The 17141-nt window shown below is 42.3% G+C and overlaps 1 protein-coding gene and 1 pseudogene across 2 annotated transcripts; one reads left to right on the top strand and one right to left on the bottom strand.

The window, feature by feature from the left end:
• Nucleotides 1-9: 9 nt before the first annotated feature.
• On the top strand, nucleotides 10-3908 carry LOC117721360 (G2/mitotic-specific cyclin-B2 pseudogene; annotated as a pseudogene).
• On the bottom strand, nucleotides 1974-12523 carry LOC117721621 (uncharacterized). Of its 2 annotated transcripts, none has more exons than XM_034520423.2 (3): nucleotides 12103-12523; nucleotides 7722-7848; nucleotides 1974-7516 (listed from the first exon to the last, which is right to left on the bottom strand). In XM_034520423.2, exons 1-3 carry the CDS (start codon nucleotides 12103-12105, stop codon nucleotides 5982-5984), a joined length of 1665 nt encoding a protein of 554 aa, XP_034376314.1. In that variant the 5' UTR covers nucleotides 12106-12523; the 3' UTR covers nucleotides 1974-5981. The 2 variants fall into 2 exon arrangements, with proteins under 2 accessions (XP_034376314.1, XP_034376312.1); XM_034520421.2 differs by having other exon boundaries at nucleotides 1974-7519; nucleotides 12103-12522.
• Nucleotides 12524-17141: the final 4618 nt, after the last annotated feature.

The raw sequence follows: 17141 nt of genomic DNA, 5'->3' as shown, positions 1-17141 counted from the left end.
ACACGAAAGATGAAAGGATTCGAGCGGGACAAGAGAGGGCGAAAGTTCTCCGTGTGTGTGAATATAAACAAGAGACATTATGCACATGAATGAAAATGTTATAATGGAACATTCTGTGTAATTAATACATGCTAATGAAAATATTAAAAACTATACGTTCCAGCAGTTAAGAAGAAAAAGTTCCAGCAGCTCTTCCACAAAGGAAATTCTTTTTAGGAATGAGGTTTATTATAAAGCGCCTCAAGCCATGATCAGCCCCATAGGAGGAAGGGACACCATTAGAAACAGTACAATTTATGCAGATCTAAAACACAGGGCCTTAAAAGAAGGGGTAGGCTTCCATTCAAAGCCTGGCAGGAGGGTCGGGGAGGAGGTGATAAGGGGAAGGAGGAAGAGATGAGGGGCAGGCAGAGGTGGACAGACTGACCTTAAGAAGGGGAGGGTAGAACAGAAGAGCCTCAGAGAACAGTCTTCATGTCTGGACCAAATTCTCGAACTATCTATCCTCCTGAGGTGTCTCAGACTATTCTCCAGAACAAATAAAAAGGTCTGATTTTTAAAATATTACCTTTTAGGGGGCAGGAACTTTCGTATCACGTGGTTTGGTTCAGCATAGTGTACCTGAAGGGGAGCAAGGCGGAGCCAGGCACTATAGAGAATTGTCTCGGCACAGCACACTGCTTAACTCTGTCCAAGAGAGAGCTGCATTGAAGTTATGAGATTGGGCCTAAAGGAGCAGGCTGGTAAAAAGCAGCCACTTTGGCCCATCTTGAGGGGTGTCAGGTCTCACAGAAACCTGGACAAATGGCTGAGGTGCCTATTAACAGATCAAAGCAGACACTGGTCAGCTCTCCCCGCACTTACCCCTATCTTAAACCTCTGCTGGCCTGAGGCTGGGCTTCCTTTTCCCCAGCCTCTGATCCTGTTATCTTCTGGCTCCTGGATCTCTCTTGGTCCTCTTTCCCCATTCTCTCCTCTCTTGCTCTCCGAAACCTCTCCTCTCATGGTCCAGTTTAGTCTGCTAGCATTGTTCAGTCTGGACCCTTCTAGATTTCTTTGGCTGTATTGTTCCTCTTATTTACAATAAACCCCCTCAACCATACCTAACAGCCTTCATGTCAAAAAAATTTTCATTCAGGGAGTAACCATTTCAGAATTTACTCTTGACTCTCCAGGATGAACATTTTATTTCTTCCTGTATGATGGAACCTTTCAGCCTCTGTAGCCAGCCTATTTAAAAGATATTTAAAGCAGACATGTCTTCTAATATACCGGACTAATGAAATAATGAACCTCAAGAAATAGATATTTCCCCAAGAATCTTACATTTGGAGAAAAGATGCCAGCCAGAAGGGGACTTACAACTTGTAAGTCTACTGTTCAGGACTAGGCTGAAGTCCAGACAATAATAGGTCAATGGTGGGTAGAACCAATCTAGACTGAGACTGCCTAGTTGTCACAGGTAGCTTCAGTTGTCAATTTGACACACCTGATTAGAGGAAATCTCACCTGAGCAATTGCTGCCGCCCAACGGTGGGCATGTCATGTCTGTGCAGCCTCTTCTTCCGAACTAATGTAGGAGGGCCCAGTCCACTGTGGGCAGTACCATCTCTAGGCAGCTTTCCTGTCTTTAGAATCCAGAATTCAAACATTTTTTTTCCTTTTGTGTGTGGTGTGTGTTTATATACCTGCACACTTGTGAGTGCAGAGAAGCCAGAGGAGGACATGAGGTGTCATTCTTTCTCCATCTTATTCTCCTGAGGAAGGGTTTCAGGGAGCAGACAGGAAGCACAGCCATCTTCTGGGTCTGGCCTTCTCTATTGACACCAGTGTTTGTGGCTCAGCTCAGCTTTTTATGTGAGTGTTGGGGGCCAAACTCAGGCCTCAGACATGTAAAGCAAGCACACAATTTCACTGTGCCTCCCATCCCCCAGGCAAGAGTTTTTCCATACATAAGCAGAATCACATTTAGATTAAAGGCTAATATGAACTGACTATAATATTAAAAGATTACTAATAGATATCACATTTGCTAAATAACATAACAGATTTATCATCTAGTCTTGTGTTTATGTGTGCCAGTGCTAAGAACACCAGCTAACATATTAGGTCAACAATGAAAGCTTTCTTTACATAGTGAATTTCCACGAAGATTGACACACACCTCAGCTTCTGTATGGTGTCACCTGCTAATGCCTACTTTTCTTTATACCCCCGAGTGAGTGTTTCAACCTTGGTTCACCAACTCTCTTGTCTCAAAAATAGAAGTACTCATATTTGCAAATAGTATGTTCTTACATCTACACTATGATTAGAGCAGGTACATGGTTTGTGTTTGCTTCTATGTTCCTACTTTACAACACTGTCAAGCCTGAGGTGTTTGGAATTTACTTCTGTGCAATGAAATCTTAGGATTCTACTATGGCAATTCACCTAAACATTTACCTAAAGACTAGCCTAGCTCTTAGTTTAGGGAGAGACATGGTGTCAAGAGACTGACTGAGGCAAAGAGTAGGGCAGAAGGACATCCTCCTCTGGCCTCCAAAGGAACAGAGGCACACACATCTATGCACCTACCACACCCACCATGCTTATACATGACACACACACACACACACTCACACACACACATACATACAGACACACACACAATAATAAAGTAAAAGAAAATGATATTTCTGATGAACAAATCAGATATGGTATGTAGATAGATTCATTACTGCAATCTGTTACATTTGATGTGACCAAAGGCTTAGTACTGGTGATCTCTGGCCAGAGTACACTTATACCAGAGGCATGTATCTTTTGGTAAGAGAAGTGAAGGGAAAATTATGATAAAAAGCTGTAACATAAATATGATAAAATTTATATAGGAATAGAGCATTAATTAGTACAATTCCACTACATAAGGAATTTTCGTCAGCATTTGGCAATAATGACTGACAAAAGGAAAATTTTGAAAAATTGTGAAGTTGATCTCTTTATGGTTATTTTGTAGATACGTTGTCAATATATGTAAAAAAAATCACATATATATTATTGAAAATAGTTAAAACTATAAACTATGCACAGGATTCTTACTTGGCCTGTGGTGCTGTGTACCAGAGTGCCTTGTCTACACTTCCCAGGATGGCCCTCAAGTTGCTACTCTGATGCCCATAGATGTCCAGTGATCTGAAGAATGTTGATGCAGGAGTTAATCCTAAAGCCATGTGACTAACCAGCGGACAGTTTTAGAAGAAACTGGAAACAAAGTTGGTCTAAGTCCATTCCCAGTTTAGGCTTCTACAGGAAACTCCATACATGTGCATTGCCATCATGGACCAGTTCCTACAGGTTCAGCTGGTTTGCAGAGAGAAGCTGCAGCTGGCTGGGATCACAGCTCTGCTTCTGACTTCCAAATATGATGTTTTCTCTGAGTATTGAAAGCTTTGTTTATACCACAGAAAATGCTTACACCGGTTCCCAAATCTGAGAAATGGAGACTCTGATTTTGAAAGAGCTGAAATTGAAGTTGGGCTGGCCTTTGCCAGTCACTTCTTAAGGTGAGCCTCAAACACTGGGGAGGTCGATGTTGAGCAACACACTTTAGCCAAGCATCTGATGGAGCTGGCACTCATCAATGACGACATCACATTTCCCAGGCTGCAGCTGCTTCCTGCCTGTCTAGGATGGTGCTGGGTCAAGGAAAATGGAATTTAAAGCAGCAGTATTACACAGGCTACATGGAGAGGGAAGCACCAGAAGTCATGCAGCACACAGCCAAGAACACTGTGAAGGTCAATGACAACCTCACCAAGTTCATCCCTGTCAAGTACGCCAGCAGCAGACTCCCGAAAAGCAGCATCCCTCTCCTGAACTCTAAAACCATCAAAGACCCGACTTCCCCTCTGATGGGCAGGCCCTAGGCAGTGGGGCTTCTATCCTGTACTTTTTAGATTTTGTACATACTTTTATCTAGTTTACATCACAAAACCTCTTCTCAGACTAACTTCCTGTGTATTTGAGAAAAAAATAAAGCTATTGATTTTCTAAGGTAAAAAGAGGTGAAAAAGAATTAAATCCACTTTAAAAGTCATTTGTTCTGAATTTATATATACACGATCCACGACAGGAGCCTAGGAGGAAAATGCAGACTATTAACTGCCTTTCGCATGAGCACCTCGCTTGTATGAGTGGAAGCCAGAGGACAGCATCAGGCGTCCTCTTCTACTGCCTCTGCATCTTTGCATGTGACATGGTCTTGCACTAATCTTGCTGCTTGTTTTTCACCTAGATGGACTGGCTAGCAAGTCCCAGTAATCTTCCAGCACCATTCCACCTTCGGCGATGACATTACAGGCAATGTTTTGGCTTCATGTGGTTTTTTAAATGGGTACTGAGGATATGACCCCAGTCCTGATGCTTTTCCATTGAGCTACTTTCCCAGCCCAATTAAACATTTGTATAAGTCCATTAGACACAATTATTTTAAAAATAGATAAAAATTAAGACTGTTCACATATTAGAAAGACATTTCAATTCAATGTTTAAATTAAAAGCAGGAAAAGTTATTAACTGACTTTACTAATAGTGAAACTACAGATTAAGCAACATGGAACTATTTAAGTAAACATTATTAAATAATTTCACTAAAATAATTTATTTTCAAGAATAAAATAAGGAACAAACTGTATTATTCAGATCTATGCACGAATGTGCCACTGACAAACCCTCCTCTAAGCAGTGAAATTTCTAAAGCATTCTACACAAATTATTTTATACCAGGTTCTTCACATTAGTTGTGTTAACAGAATTCTACTGCATCAGACTTTGACACTGTATGCTATAAAAGACAATTCTACCTACATTTATAAGGTTTTGACTGTGTATTTTGATATACTAATTGAAGACTTACAGGTTTCTTCTAATTAAGGTTCTTGATATGGTGTGCTCTTCTATATGTGTGGTGTGCATGACCATGTGGATGAGTGTTCACACGTGTGAACTTCACACTGTACTTGCACATAGCGGCCAGAGGCTGATGTATGACAAGAGCCTCGTAGGGAAATCCAGACTATTGCCTTTTGTGTGTTGGGTGTCTTTCTTAATCATTCTCCACTTTATTTTTTGAGAACTCTTATTGGACCTGAACTGACTTGAGTAGACTAGCTAATCAGCAAGTCTTAGGGGTTCTTTTGACTCCCTAGCACTGGGATTATAGGCATGTGCATCATGTCCGGCTTTTATACGGGTGCTGAGGATTTAAACCCAGGATCTCATGCTTCTACGGCAAGGACTATACAAACTGAGCCATTTCTTCATCCCCATAGTGGTTTCTGAGAACTGAACTGAGACAAGTAGAGATAATCCTGTGGCCTCCTCTCCCCAGCCTTGAGCAGGCCTGAACAGTCATTTACCACAGTAGACCAAAACAATAGGACCTAGGAGCTGTTGCTTGCCTTGGCAACCTGACTGGCAGTCTGACCCTCAGTCCTCTACAGGAGCTAAGAATGGACCACCTGCTGAGCTTGCCTTGACACCTCCAGGCTGCTATCCCCTCACCCAGCCTGAAAAGAGAAGAGACTCTGGGGGAGGGGCTTCCCCCTTTATATGTGAAAGCAAAATATTAAACTTTGGACCTTGATCAGAATACGTTGTCTTGGCCCCATGTTTTCTCTCACCCTCCATGCCCCTTTCATTCCCAGCCTTCCTTTCAGGTGAACCTGGTCCCGTAGCTGCTGACAGCTACATAATCACACATGCTTTATATTGATCCAAGTTAAATTCATTATGCCATCATGTTTTCTAGAAAGATCTGGAGCTTTCTTTTAGTCTCTAGAGATAAGTTTCCATTGTTTTTCCATTCATGTTTTGTTTAAGGGAACCAGAACATGCTAAGGCTTATTCACATAGCTTACAATCATATGGGTTTTTTTGTTTGTTTGTTTTTTAAGTTAATAAAATTAAAACTTATTTAAAGAGAAGGTCGTCCACGTAGCTTATACACAGTGCACCCTTTCATGGTATCTAAGGGAACCATGAGTACTGTAGGATTTCCCACATTGTTTACATACATATGGTTTCTCTCCAGTGTGAATTCTTTCATGGCATCGGAGGGAACTGTGATCAGTGAAGGCTTTTGCACAGAATTTACATACATATGGTTTCTCTCCCCTGTGGATCCTTTCATGGCGTTGAAGAGAGCTGTGATAAGTGAAGGCTGTCCCACACAGCTTACACACATAGGGTTTCTCTGCACTGTGAATATTTTCATGGCAACGAAGAGAACTGTGATACATAAAGGCTTTCCCACACTGTTTACATACATAGGGTTTCTCCCCAGTATGAGTCCTTTCATGGCAATGGAGGGAACTATGAAATGTGAAGGCTTTCCCACACACCCTGCATAGACAAGGTTTCAATCCACTATGGACTCGCTCATGTTTTTTCAGTGCGCTGCTCAACACAAAGGCTTTCCCACACTGCTTACAGCCATAGGCCTTCTCTCCCCTGTGAATCTGTTCATGGTATCGAAGAGCATTGTGATGCATGAAGGCTTTCCCACACTGCTTACATGCATAGGGCTTCTCTCCACTGTGAATCCTTTCATGACATTTCAGAGAGCCCTGACGACTGAACGCTTTCCCACACAACTTACATACATAAGGTTTCTCTCCACTGTGAATCCTTTCATGACACTGAAGAGAACTGCAATCAATGAAGGCTTTCCCACATACCTTGCATTCATAGGGTTTCACTCCAGTATGAATTCGTTCATGTCTTCGCAAGGCACTAGAACAAGTGAATGTCTTCCCACACTGCTTGTATACATAGGGTTTCTCTAAACTATGAATCTTTTCATGGCACTGAAGGGAACTGTGATCGCTGAAGGCGATCCCACATTGATTACATATGTATTTTACTTCATTGTGAGTTTGTTCATGACTTTCAACCTTCCTCAATGAAGGAAAGACTTTCAGAAATTGCTTGCATTCATAGGGTTTCTCTCCACTATGGGTCCTTTCGTGCCGGCGAAGACCACTGGAATAAGTGAAGGTTTTGCTGCACTGCTTACACATATAAAGCTGTTCTCCAGTGTGAGTTCTTTTATGTGTCAAGAAAGAACTGGAAGAGTGAAAGGCTTTGCCACATACTTTACATATATATGGCCCTCCTCCATTATGTGTTATTACGTGCTGTTGAATACCTGCAAGAGTCAAAGAGTCTTTCCCACTCTGCTTCAAAACACAGGGCTTGTCTGTAGCATGCATCCTTTCATGCCCCTGAACAAAACTGTGTCTGCTAAAATCTTCTTCAGTTTGCTTATATTTGTAAGTTTTCTCTTCAGTGTGAGTCTTCATATGTTCCAGAAAACTTTGGGGAGAACTAAAGGATTTCCCACACTCCTTACATGCGCCTGGTTTCCCTGCGTATCCTCGATTCTCACATAGTTTGTCTTCAGGCTGAACTGAAACGGGAAGAGTCTTCCTTACATGTTCAGAGCCAGTTTCAAGGACCCAGTCTTCTTGCTTTTCTGCTAGAATGTAGATCCAGAAAAATCACTTTGAGTTAATAGAACACTATAGAAAAATACTAGGTTTTAAGTAGGTTTCTCGTATAACAGGATCATGATGGCTAATTTATCAAAATTTCTGTTATCGTACAAATCATGGAGCTTCATCGGCCAGCAAAAATACTGTTTTCTCATGGACTAAACAAAGCAGTGATCTTACTCTTACCTATGGCGGCCAGGTTCCTGCAGGTCTCCAGCATCACATCTCTGTGTAGCCTCTTTTGGGAAGAATCCAACAAAGCCCACTCCTCTGCGGTGAAGTGCACAGCCACGTCCTCAAAGGATACAGACTCCTAAAAACAACACAGTATCTTCAGGAAGGGTGAGACTCAGCATTGGAATGCTAGACTCTGCATATGGTGTTTATAGAATGCTGTGCTGTTTAAATGTTCAATCCAGGTAATGCACTCTTTAACAATATAATTCTAATGCTTGGCTGCAATTTCATTATAAAGCAAAAGCAGATGCCTGTTATGCAGTCGGGTCAACCCAGTAAAGTCTGTACTGGTTCTGTTGCACCTGTCATAAAAACATTCCTACTAGGCTAGGCATAGCAGCCCATGCCTTTAATCCTAGCACTAGGGAGGCAGAGACAGGCAGATCTCCTTGAGTTTAAGGCCAGTCTTACATAGTAAGTTCCTGGTCAGATAGGGATACATAGTGAGGCTCTGTCTTTAAAAACAAAACAAAGCAAAACAACCCTCACTAGTCAGTATCCATAATAGAGTTGGCACCAGCTATCTGGAGACTAATCTTAAAAATGCATAAAAAAGAGGCTTGGAAAAGTGCTTGACTCTCAAGCCAGAGATCCTGAGTTATACGCTCCCAACCCCCACCAACCCATATAAAATTGCTGGACATGGTGTCACACAGTTATAACCCTAGTACTGGGGAGGTGGAGACAGGTGGATTCTTGGTACATAGTTGTCAGCCAATCTAGGACAATCGGTAGGCTTCAGGCAAAAAGACAAGATTCCCAAGGGATAGCACCCAAGGTGTCATTCTGATTTCCACAGGTATGCATGCATGCATGCATATGTACAAGTGTGCAATTGTACTTGTGTAAACATATGCAACCATGTACATGAATTTAAAAAAAATCAACTTCCCTTGGGGTCTGGAACTTAGAAATTGGATGGATTTCACCAGCATACTTGTGGAGAGGGGCTCAGTGTTCTAGTTTATGATAGCAATACACTACTTGCTTAACTCCCATTGTCTCTCTAAATGTCTTCAAGCTTCTGACATGCTTATCAGAAGGATCCTACTTGATCAAAATGAAAATACGATCTAGAAGATTAGTTTCCAATAACCTGGTCTGACAGATAATATAGAACGAAGACTTCATCTCCCAACTTGTTTCTTAGAAAACTGTGCACATCCTCTTTGACTGCTCATAGAGAACTTCAGAAAGCTTGTACTTGGTATCTTATAGGTAATCTTAAGTATTTTGAAAGACCTATGAAGGATAATCTACTATGATAATGCAAAAGGATTTTTTCCCCTCAAAAATGCTAAGGGAAATATAAGTGAGGGGAACGGCATTGTTAGAAGGGGTCAGATACACTGAGGTAATATGACTATTTCCCAATATGTCTTATACAGTTGACTAATAATCCAAAAGATCTCTACATATAAATAAATAAAGAAAGAATGTCTCATATAAATGAGCTGAATATTTTTCAAACAAAGAGTACTGGGCAAAAAGGTTTAAACGAAATAACAGTGTGTGGCTTCATTACCCTGATATCACAAATAGATCACCCAGAAAAAGATAGATAGATAGATAGATAGATAGATGATACATAGATAGATAGATAGATAGATGATACATAGATAGATAGATAGATAGATAGATGATAGATGATAGATTGATCAACTGAAGAACTTCAGAGTTAAACTGCACCATAGATCAAATGCACCTAACAGCCATTTACAGGAACTCTATCAAAGAAGTGCAAAATACACACTCTTCTCAGCATCAAATGAAAGCTTCTCCAAAATACATCACCTATAAGGTGATAAGGCATTAGCAAATCAAAAAAACACACAAAAAAGCCAACTAAAAAACCAACCAACCAACCAACCAGACACCCCCAAACCAAAAAACACTCCAAAATGCTTTCCTACATTGTACAAGATCAAAAATAGTCAACTTGCAAAATACTTAATTTGGAAAAAATATTAAGAAATCCAAGTCCATGAAGACAGCTAGTTGGTAACCTGCTTGCCACCTGAACACAAAGGACTAGTTTCTGATCCCTAGTGCTCACATGAAAAGTTGGCCATGGCGGCACACGACAGTGCTGGGTACTTATAAGACTTGGACTGTGAAACTCTTAGAGGAAAACAAAAATGAAGCCAAACTGCTTTGTAGAATGAATAAATAACAAAAATAGATGAAAGGAATCTTCACTTGGAAACATGCTCGCATTTTCCCTTTCCCATGAAGAGAAACCACATTATATACTGAAATGGAAAATATAATCCAGGCACTTTGACAAGTCAGAGCCAAGTATGTGTAAAGTCTCCTTATAACATATGCAAATTAGTAAGTATAATGCCACACAAAATCAAGAATTAAAAAATTGCATAACTGATCCTAGATTCAAGACAGTCTTTGATAACATTAAACACTGTGTCATGATAAAAGCTCAGCATCTAGTAGGCACAGGAGAATCATGTAATACAGTAAAGGCCTGTATGACAGACACTAAGAATGACATTCTAAATGGGGGGGTGGGGGTGGGGGGCTGAATGTATTGTCTGAAAGATCAGAAAAAACCCTGAAACACTAGTTTCTACTCATGACTCTTCTTGAATATAGTATTAAACTATTAGCCAGAGAAATTATGCAAACAAAGGCAATAACAGGCATGTAAATCAGAACGGAGGAAGTCAAACCATTCTGGTTTCAATACATAAAGAGGAAAACCCAAACCTGTTACTATAGTGTATATCAGGAATCCCAGTATATGAGAGGTTAAGACAGCAGGATTAAGAGTTCAAGGTCCGCCAGGGAACACAGTTACACTTTCTGTGAAAAAAGTAACACATATCCGTGAAAAACAAGGACAATCCAAAAGATTACACCAAAAAGGCTTCTAGATATTATAAAGCATTTAGCAAGGATACAAAATCAACACGCAACGCCAGTACATTTTCTCTCAACAAATAATGAACTATCTTAGAAATACACTGTCAGAAAGTCGTAACACATATACACATAAACTAAAATGCCCAAGTCAAACCTCATTGATGATGCAAAAATGTTCTACAAAGGCAGTTTTAGGTCACAGAAGAAAGAAATAAAGAGAAAGAAAGAGAGGGTTTAGAGTTGGGTCGGCAGAAAGGTGGGGAGATTGGGGAGGATTTAGGGGGAGAGGAAAAGTGTAATCAGAATATATTGTGTGAAAATTTTTTTAATAAAAAAGAAAACATAAGAAAGAAATTAAACAAGGCAGTAGACGAGGAAAGAAAAGACTACCATGATCATGGGTTAGGAGAATCAATATTGTTAAAATGATTCAAAGTCATAATTCAGATTCAGTGAAATTTCCTTTAAATTATTGCATTTTACACACAACTAGAAACAATTCTTAAAATTGCTATGAAAGTGCAAGAGACTCAGGGGAGCCCATGGTATCCTCAGCAAAAAACAGCACTGCATGCTTCATTTTAGCTGATTTCAAAACACACTGCAGGTCTGTAATGAAAATAAACAAAACAGAACGAAGCAAAACCCGACGGAGTAGTGTCATAAATATAGATATACATTCCAGTGGAAAAGAGAAAATAAAAATAAACCCACACGTTTGGCCAACAAAGGTGCCAAAAATATACACTAGAGAAAGAACAGAATAACCAATAAATAATGGAGTTAATACTGGATTTCTACATGGAGATGACTGAAACTAGACTCTGACCCTACAGAAAAATCAATTCCCAGTTTGTTCACTTGTTGCCTGAAAATGATTTGCTGATCAGAAAAGACAAAACACTATTAAGCCCGTACCTTAATACTGTTGGTTTATCACTTCAAGAAAAGCCCTTCTTTTCTAGCTACCGCTTGACATGTTTCACACTTCTTATCCCGGGCCTTCTCCCTATTTCTAATAGTCTTTTCATATAAAGTCAAACCTCAGCATTAAAAAAGTTGAATTCCTACAAACTGTCCAACTGCATCACAGACGGCCATACTCCTAGTTTCTCACAGGGACCGGTGGATCACCCGGTCCAGTGAGTTTCCCAATGTCAGGGAGGACCACGGAACCTAGGGATTTCAACTGTCAATCAACAACAGCAACAACAAAAGCGTTTGCACGGAGAACAAATGTGTGGATTTCAGAAGCTGCTTCCCATGGACTGGAAAGACAGGAAAATCAAGTTCTACACGGCAAAACAAAGCTAGGGCGCATGGCCCCGACCCCGCACCGCACGCAGAGTCCGGGGCCGCGGATCCTCCAGGAGTGCGCGCAGCTGCAGTCTTCGCTGCGGTTCCCGGGAAGGAGGGACCCGCTTACACGCCCCGCATCCCCGATGCTCACCATAGCTGAGCTCCGGACCTCAAGAAGCCTCACGCGGCTCCAGGGTGGCGCGGTCCTACAGCCGCCTGAGGTCCGGCGACCCCAAACTCCCTCAGCCGCCTAAACAGAGACAGCAGTGACGGTGGCGTTGCCATGAAGAAAGATGGCGGGTGAAGAACTTCCGCTCCGTTTCCCTGGCCTCCTGCGACCCGACTCTGATACTGGGTTTGGCGGTCATGAGAAAACCGAAGCTGAACAGTTTGGGACTCCATTAAGTAACAGAACAGAGTCGCAACTATGGCGGCACCAGAAAGAAAGATGGCGGTGACGCTCTTCCGCTTTGCCTGGCCCCGTCTTGATTAGACCACTCGTCTCTGACTATTTGGGGAGGGTCGGTGTCACACTGCAGGGTGGAACAATCCCGCGCTCCCTGAGCTGACCATACAGTTTTGCGACTATGGCACCAGAAAGAAAAATGGAGGGTGAGGAACATCCCACTGGTGCTCTTGACCCATACCTAACTAGCTGGAACCAAAACAAGCACTCCAGACTTAGCCATTCCCAGTACTGTCCGGTTTTAAATAAATAAACAAACAAATACATATTCCAAGTTTTCTTTTCCCAGCTCCCGAAAATAGTGACTCTGAGACTATTTATTATTACTTTTTTATTAATTATTTTATTTATTTACATTTCAAATGTTGTCCCATTTCCCAGTTCCTCCTCAATGAGTTCTCCCTACCCCATCACCTCTCCCCTTGGCCTCTAAGAGTGTGATCCTCTACTCACCCACCTACTCCCACCTCCCCCTTCTCTGGAGGACTGCCAGACAAGGCAGTCCTCTGTTATATAATGGTGCGGTGTGCAAGCAGCCCATGTATGCTCTTTGGTTGGTGGCTTAGTCCCTGGGAGTTCTGAGGGGTCTGATTAGTTGATACTGTTGTTCTTCCTGTGGGGTTGCAATCCCCTTTCAGCTCCTTCAATCCTCCCCCTACCTCTTCCTTGGGGTCCCTAGGCTCAGTCCAAAGTTGCTAAATATCTGCAACTATCTCAGTCATCTGCTCGTAGAGCCTCTCAGAGGGCAGCCATGCTAGGCTCCTGTCTGTAAGAACGTCTTGGCATCAGCAATAGTATCTGGGTTTGCTGTCTGGTCCTGGGATGGATCCCAAGTTGGGAAGGTCTCAGAATGGCCTTTCCCTCAGTCTCTGCTCCATTTCTCCCCTGCATGTTTTTTTAGACAGGAACAATTCTGGGTTAAAAATTTTGAGATGGGTGGGTGGCCTCATCCCACATATGGAGATGTCTTAGTCAGAGTTTGTATTCCTGCACAAAGCATCATGACCAAGAAGCAAGTTGGGGAGGAAAGGGTTTATTCAGCTTACACTTTCACATTGCTGTTCATCACCAAAGGAAGTCAGGACTAGAACTCAAGCAGGGCAGGAAGCAGGAGCTGATGCAGAGGCCATGGAGGGATGTTACTTACTGACTTGTTTCCCCTGTCTTGCTCAGCTTGCTTTCTTATAGAACCCAAGAACCAGCTCAGGGATAGCACCACCCACCATGGGCTGGCCTCTCCTGCCTTGATCACTAATTGAGAAAATGCCTTGCAGCTGGAACTCATGGAGGCATTTCCTCAAGAGAGACTCCTTTCTCTGTGATAACTCCAGTTTATGTCTAGTTGACACACAAAACCAGCCAGTATAGGAGGTGAGATTACCTGATATTAAAGTCAGACAAAGATACAACAGTAAAACTATAGACCAATTTTCCAGATTAACACAGATGACAATCTTTTTTACCCAATCTGCTTTTATATCATTTTAATTACATGCATGTATTAAGGTCAGTTTTAGGTTGAGGAACTAGCAATACAATAGATGCAAATAGTCAAAGAACAAGCAAGACAACAAACACAAGTAGTCAAAGAACAAGCACAGCAGACAATCTTTAACAAAACCCTTGGGACCAAATTCAACAATATATTAAATAAATCATGAGTGACCAAGTTACTTTGATATTTAACTCTATAATGGACAGATCTTTCAGCATATAGAATTCAATAAGAGTTAAAAATGTGTAAACAGAATCAAGGACAAAAAGGACCAACTCATTAAATACAAAAAAATCCTTTGAATAATTCCACATCTGTTTATGATAAAAGTCCAGAGGACGTGTCACACATGCAGAAGCAGATGGATCTCTCTGAGTTACAGGCAAAAGAGGGCTACAGAGTGATAAGTCTGGGTCTCAAAAACCCAAAAGTCCTAAGGAAGATCTGACTTTGACATAATGAAGCTTACATATGAAAAAACTACAGAATCCGACCCAGAGAGAGCAGATCTCCCAGGAGTGCTGACACACCTAAGATCACAGGTGAGACTATCACTACTGCCACAATACCAGGCCCAAGTGGGACCTGCCCAGAGCACAGAAGACCCAGGAACCATGGAGCAGCTAAGGACATAATCTTCCAGTTTCCATCTATGCCCTGAACCTGATCCTGGGCAACAACTATCTGCACCTCAATTCAGCCCAGAGAAAGTTGGTCTCCCAGGAATGCTGACACACAGAAAATCACAGAGAGAGAGAGCTAGTCTCCAAGGAGTGCTGACACACCTAAGATCACAGCTATCCAAACCCCAATCCCACCTGGAGAGAGCTTGTCTCCCAGGAGTACTGACACACAAAAGACCACGGAGTCACAGGCTCATAAGAGGGACAAGCTCCAGTTAGAGACAGCAAGAGCAGCTGACACCAGACATAAACAGATGGTGAGAGGCAAGCGCAAGAACATAAGCAACAGAAACCAAGGCTACTTGGCATCACCAGAACCCAGTTCTTCCACCATAGCAAGCCCTGGATACCCCAACTTTTATACCTGAAAAGCAAGATTCTGATATAAAATCACATCTCATGATGATAATAGAGGACTTTAAAAAGAATACAAATAACTCCATTAAAGAAGTACAGGAGAACAAAACCAAACAGGTAAAGGAATTAAACAAAAACACCCAGGATCTAAAAATGAAAGTAGAAACAATAAAGAGATCACAAAGGGAGGCTACTGTTGTGGATAGCCCCAGCCTCCTGTTTTGATGGTAGTTCCACTTTCCTGGGAGGGGCTTTGGAGGAGGAGTGAATCAGTACTTTTGTGAATCATCTGTCCAATCAAATTTGTAAAATAAAAGCTAGAGCCAGTGATTGGGCAGTAGAAGGGGAGGTGGAGAAAAAGGCTTAGGGGAAGAGTCAGAAGAGGAAGTCAATGAGAGAGAGAGGTGACAGAGGAGCCGGAGGTGGAAGAACAATGGAGGAGAAGAACGTGGCCTGGAAAAACCGCAAGTTATAAGGGATCTCATTGCTGGGGAATAGAGTAGTGCAATGGTAAATCTGCCCAATCAAGGCTTCCAGTTTATATCCATAATTATTGAGTTGTGTTTTCCTTGACCAGACTTATTTGGGTCAGAGATTTACCACAACAGGATACCCTAGAGAGAGAAAACCTAGGAAAGAGATCAGGAGTCATAGATGCAAGCATCACCAACAGAATACAAGAGATAAAAGAGAGAATCTCAGGTACAGAAGATAGCATAGAAAACATTGACGCAATAGTCAAAGAAATGCAAAATGCAAAAATCTCCTAACCCAAAACATTCAGGAAATCCAGGACACAATGAGAAGACCAAATCCAAGGAAAATAGGTACAGAAGAGAGTGAAGATTCCTAATTTAAAGGGCCAGTAAATATCTTCAAAAAAATTATAAAAGAAAACTGTGGGAAGCTGACAGAAGGCAGCTAACATCCTTGCAGGCATCTTGAGCCATATACCCTGACAAGAGACTTGATGACAATAGCCTACGATAGCTGAGCACACTCTGATAACATCTTGTTTTAGATACCCAGAATTTTCCCTTGGGTGTGTGAGACTTAAAGGTGTGTGACTTAAGGGTATGACTTAGAGATCAGATTTAGAGACAAGACCTAAGGGCATGACTGTAGGAAGCCGCTGTTAGCGGTGGTATAATTCGCCATTCCAAGATGGCGCGGACATCGTGTCCTTCCCACTAGTAAACAATTAACTGCGCAGCTGCAAAGGCAGAAAGCCCGCCAAAGTCACTGGCCAATCCCGAGGCGTAATATTGGGTGATGAGTGAACAGCCAATCAGAAGTGAACACGTCACTCTAGGGTGTATTTAAGCTGTGCCTCTTCCTGTCTTTGACCCTTCCGCGGACTTCACTTAAGAGTAAAGCCTCGCTGTGGTAACTACCTGAATTCTGCCTCTCGTGTTTCTCTTCCACGGGTGAAAAGGGGACACGGGAGGCACACACAACAACTGGTGCTGAAACCCGGGAGTTTCAAGGCGACGCGGAGGCCCCCAAGTTTTGGGGCGGGTTAAAAGACTACAGGATTCGAGGTACGTCTCTGGAAGGTATGCTTGGGGTAGAGACCTTTGTTGCGAGCAGATATTCATCCATTGCCTCTGCTGCAGTAGTTGGCCTCTTGCTTGTATTTTCGCTTTTAGCTTACTTGTGTTGTGAGGATTCAGCCGGCAGCACAGCTATTAGGGCAAGTCAAGAGGTTTCACGACTGGTCCGCTCCAGGCTATCAGAACCAGAGCGTGTTAGCTGGCATCAGGCTAAGGAGCCTGGAAAAGAGAAACAGGCAAAAAGGCCTGGACAACAGAGGCAGGCCAAAGTGCCTGGAGAGAAAGAGTACTCAAAAGGAACAAGGGCTACTGCAGAGCTCTTTAAGCTTATGGAACCTCCACTGGCGGGTGGAGAGAGAGTGGAAGAAAAAAGAATCCTCCTTTATGACAGAATCTTTGGGGAACCAGAGCAAGCAATGCCAGTGATAGAACAGATGATCTTTGAAAATGCCACAGCTGAATGCGGTTTGGGAGACACCCTTACTAACGCAGGACTAGCGGCAGCTAATTTACAGAGGGCTGCTGTCCTTCTCCAAGGTCAGGGACGAGATTGGCCCGAACCATGGCCAGGAAGGGGGGCTGTTTGTGCTTATTCCACAGGTGAAAACAATTCAATTTGGGTCCCTACGCAGCTGG

This window comes from Arvicanthis niloticus, chromosome 16 (assembly GCF_011762505.2).
Source record: "Arvicanthis niloticus isolate mArvNil1 chromosome 16, mArvNil1.pat.X, whole genome shotgun sequence".
NCBI classification, from domain to species: domain Eukaryota; kingdom Metazoa; phylum Chordata; class Mammalia; order Rodentia; family Muridae; genus Arvicanthis; species Arvicanthis niloticus.
Note: the sequence above shows the minus strand (reverse complement) of the source record. Positions and strands in the feature narration are given on the sequence as shown.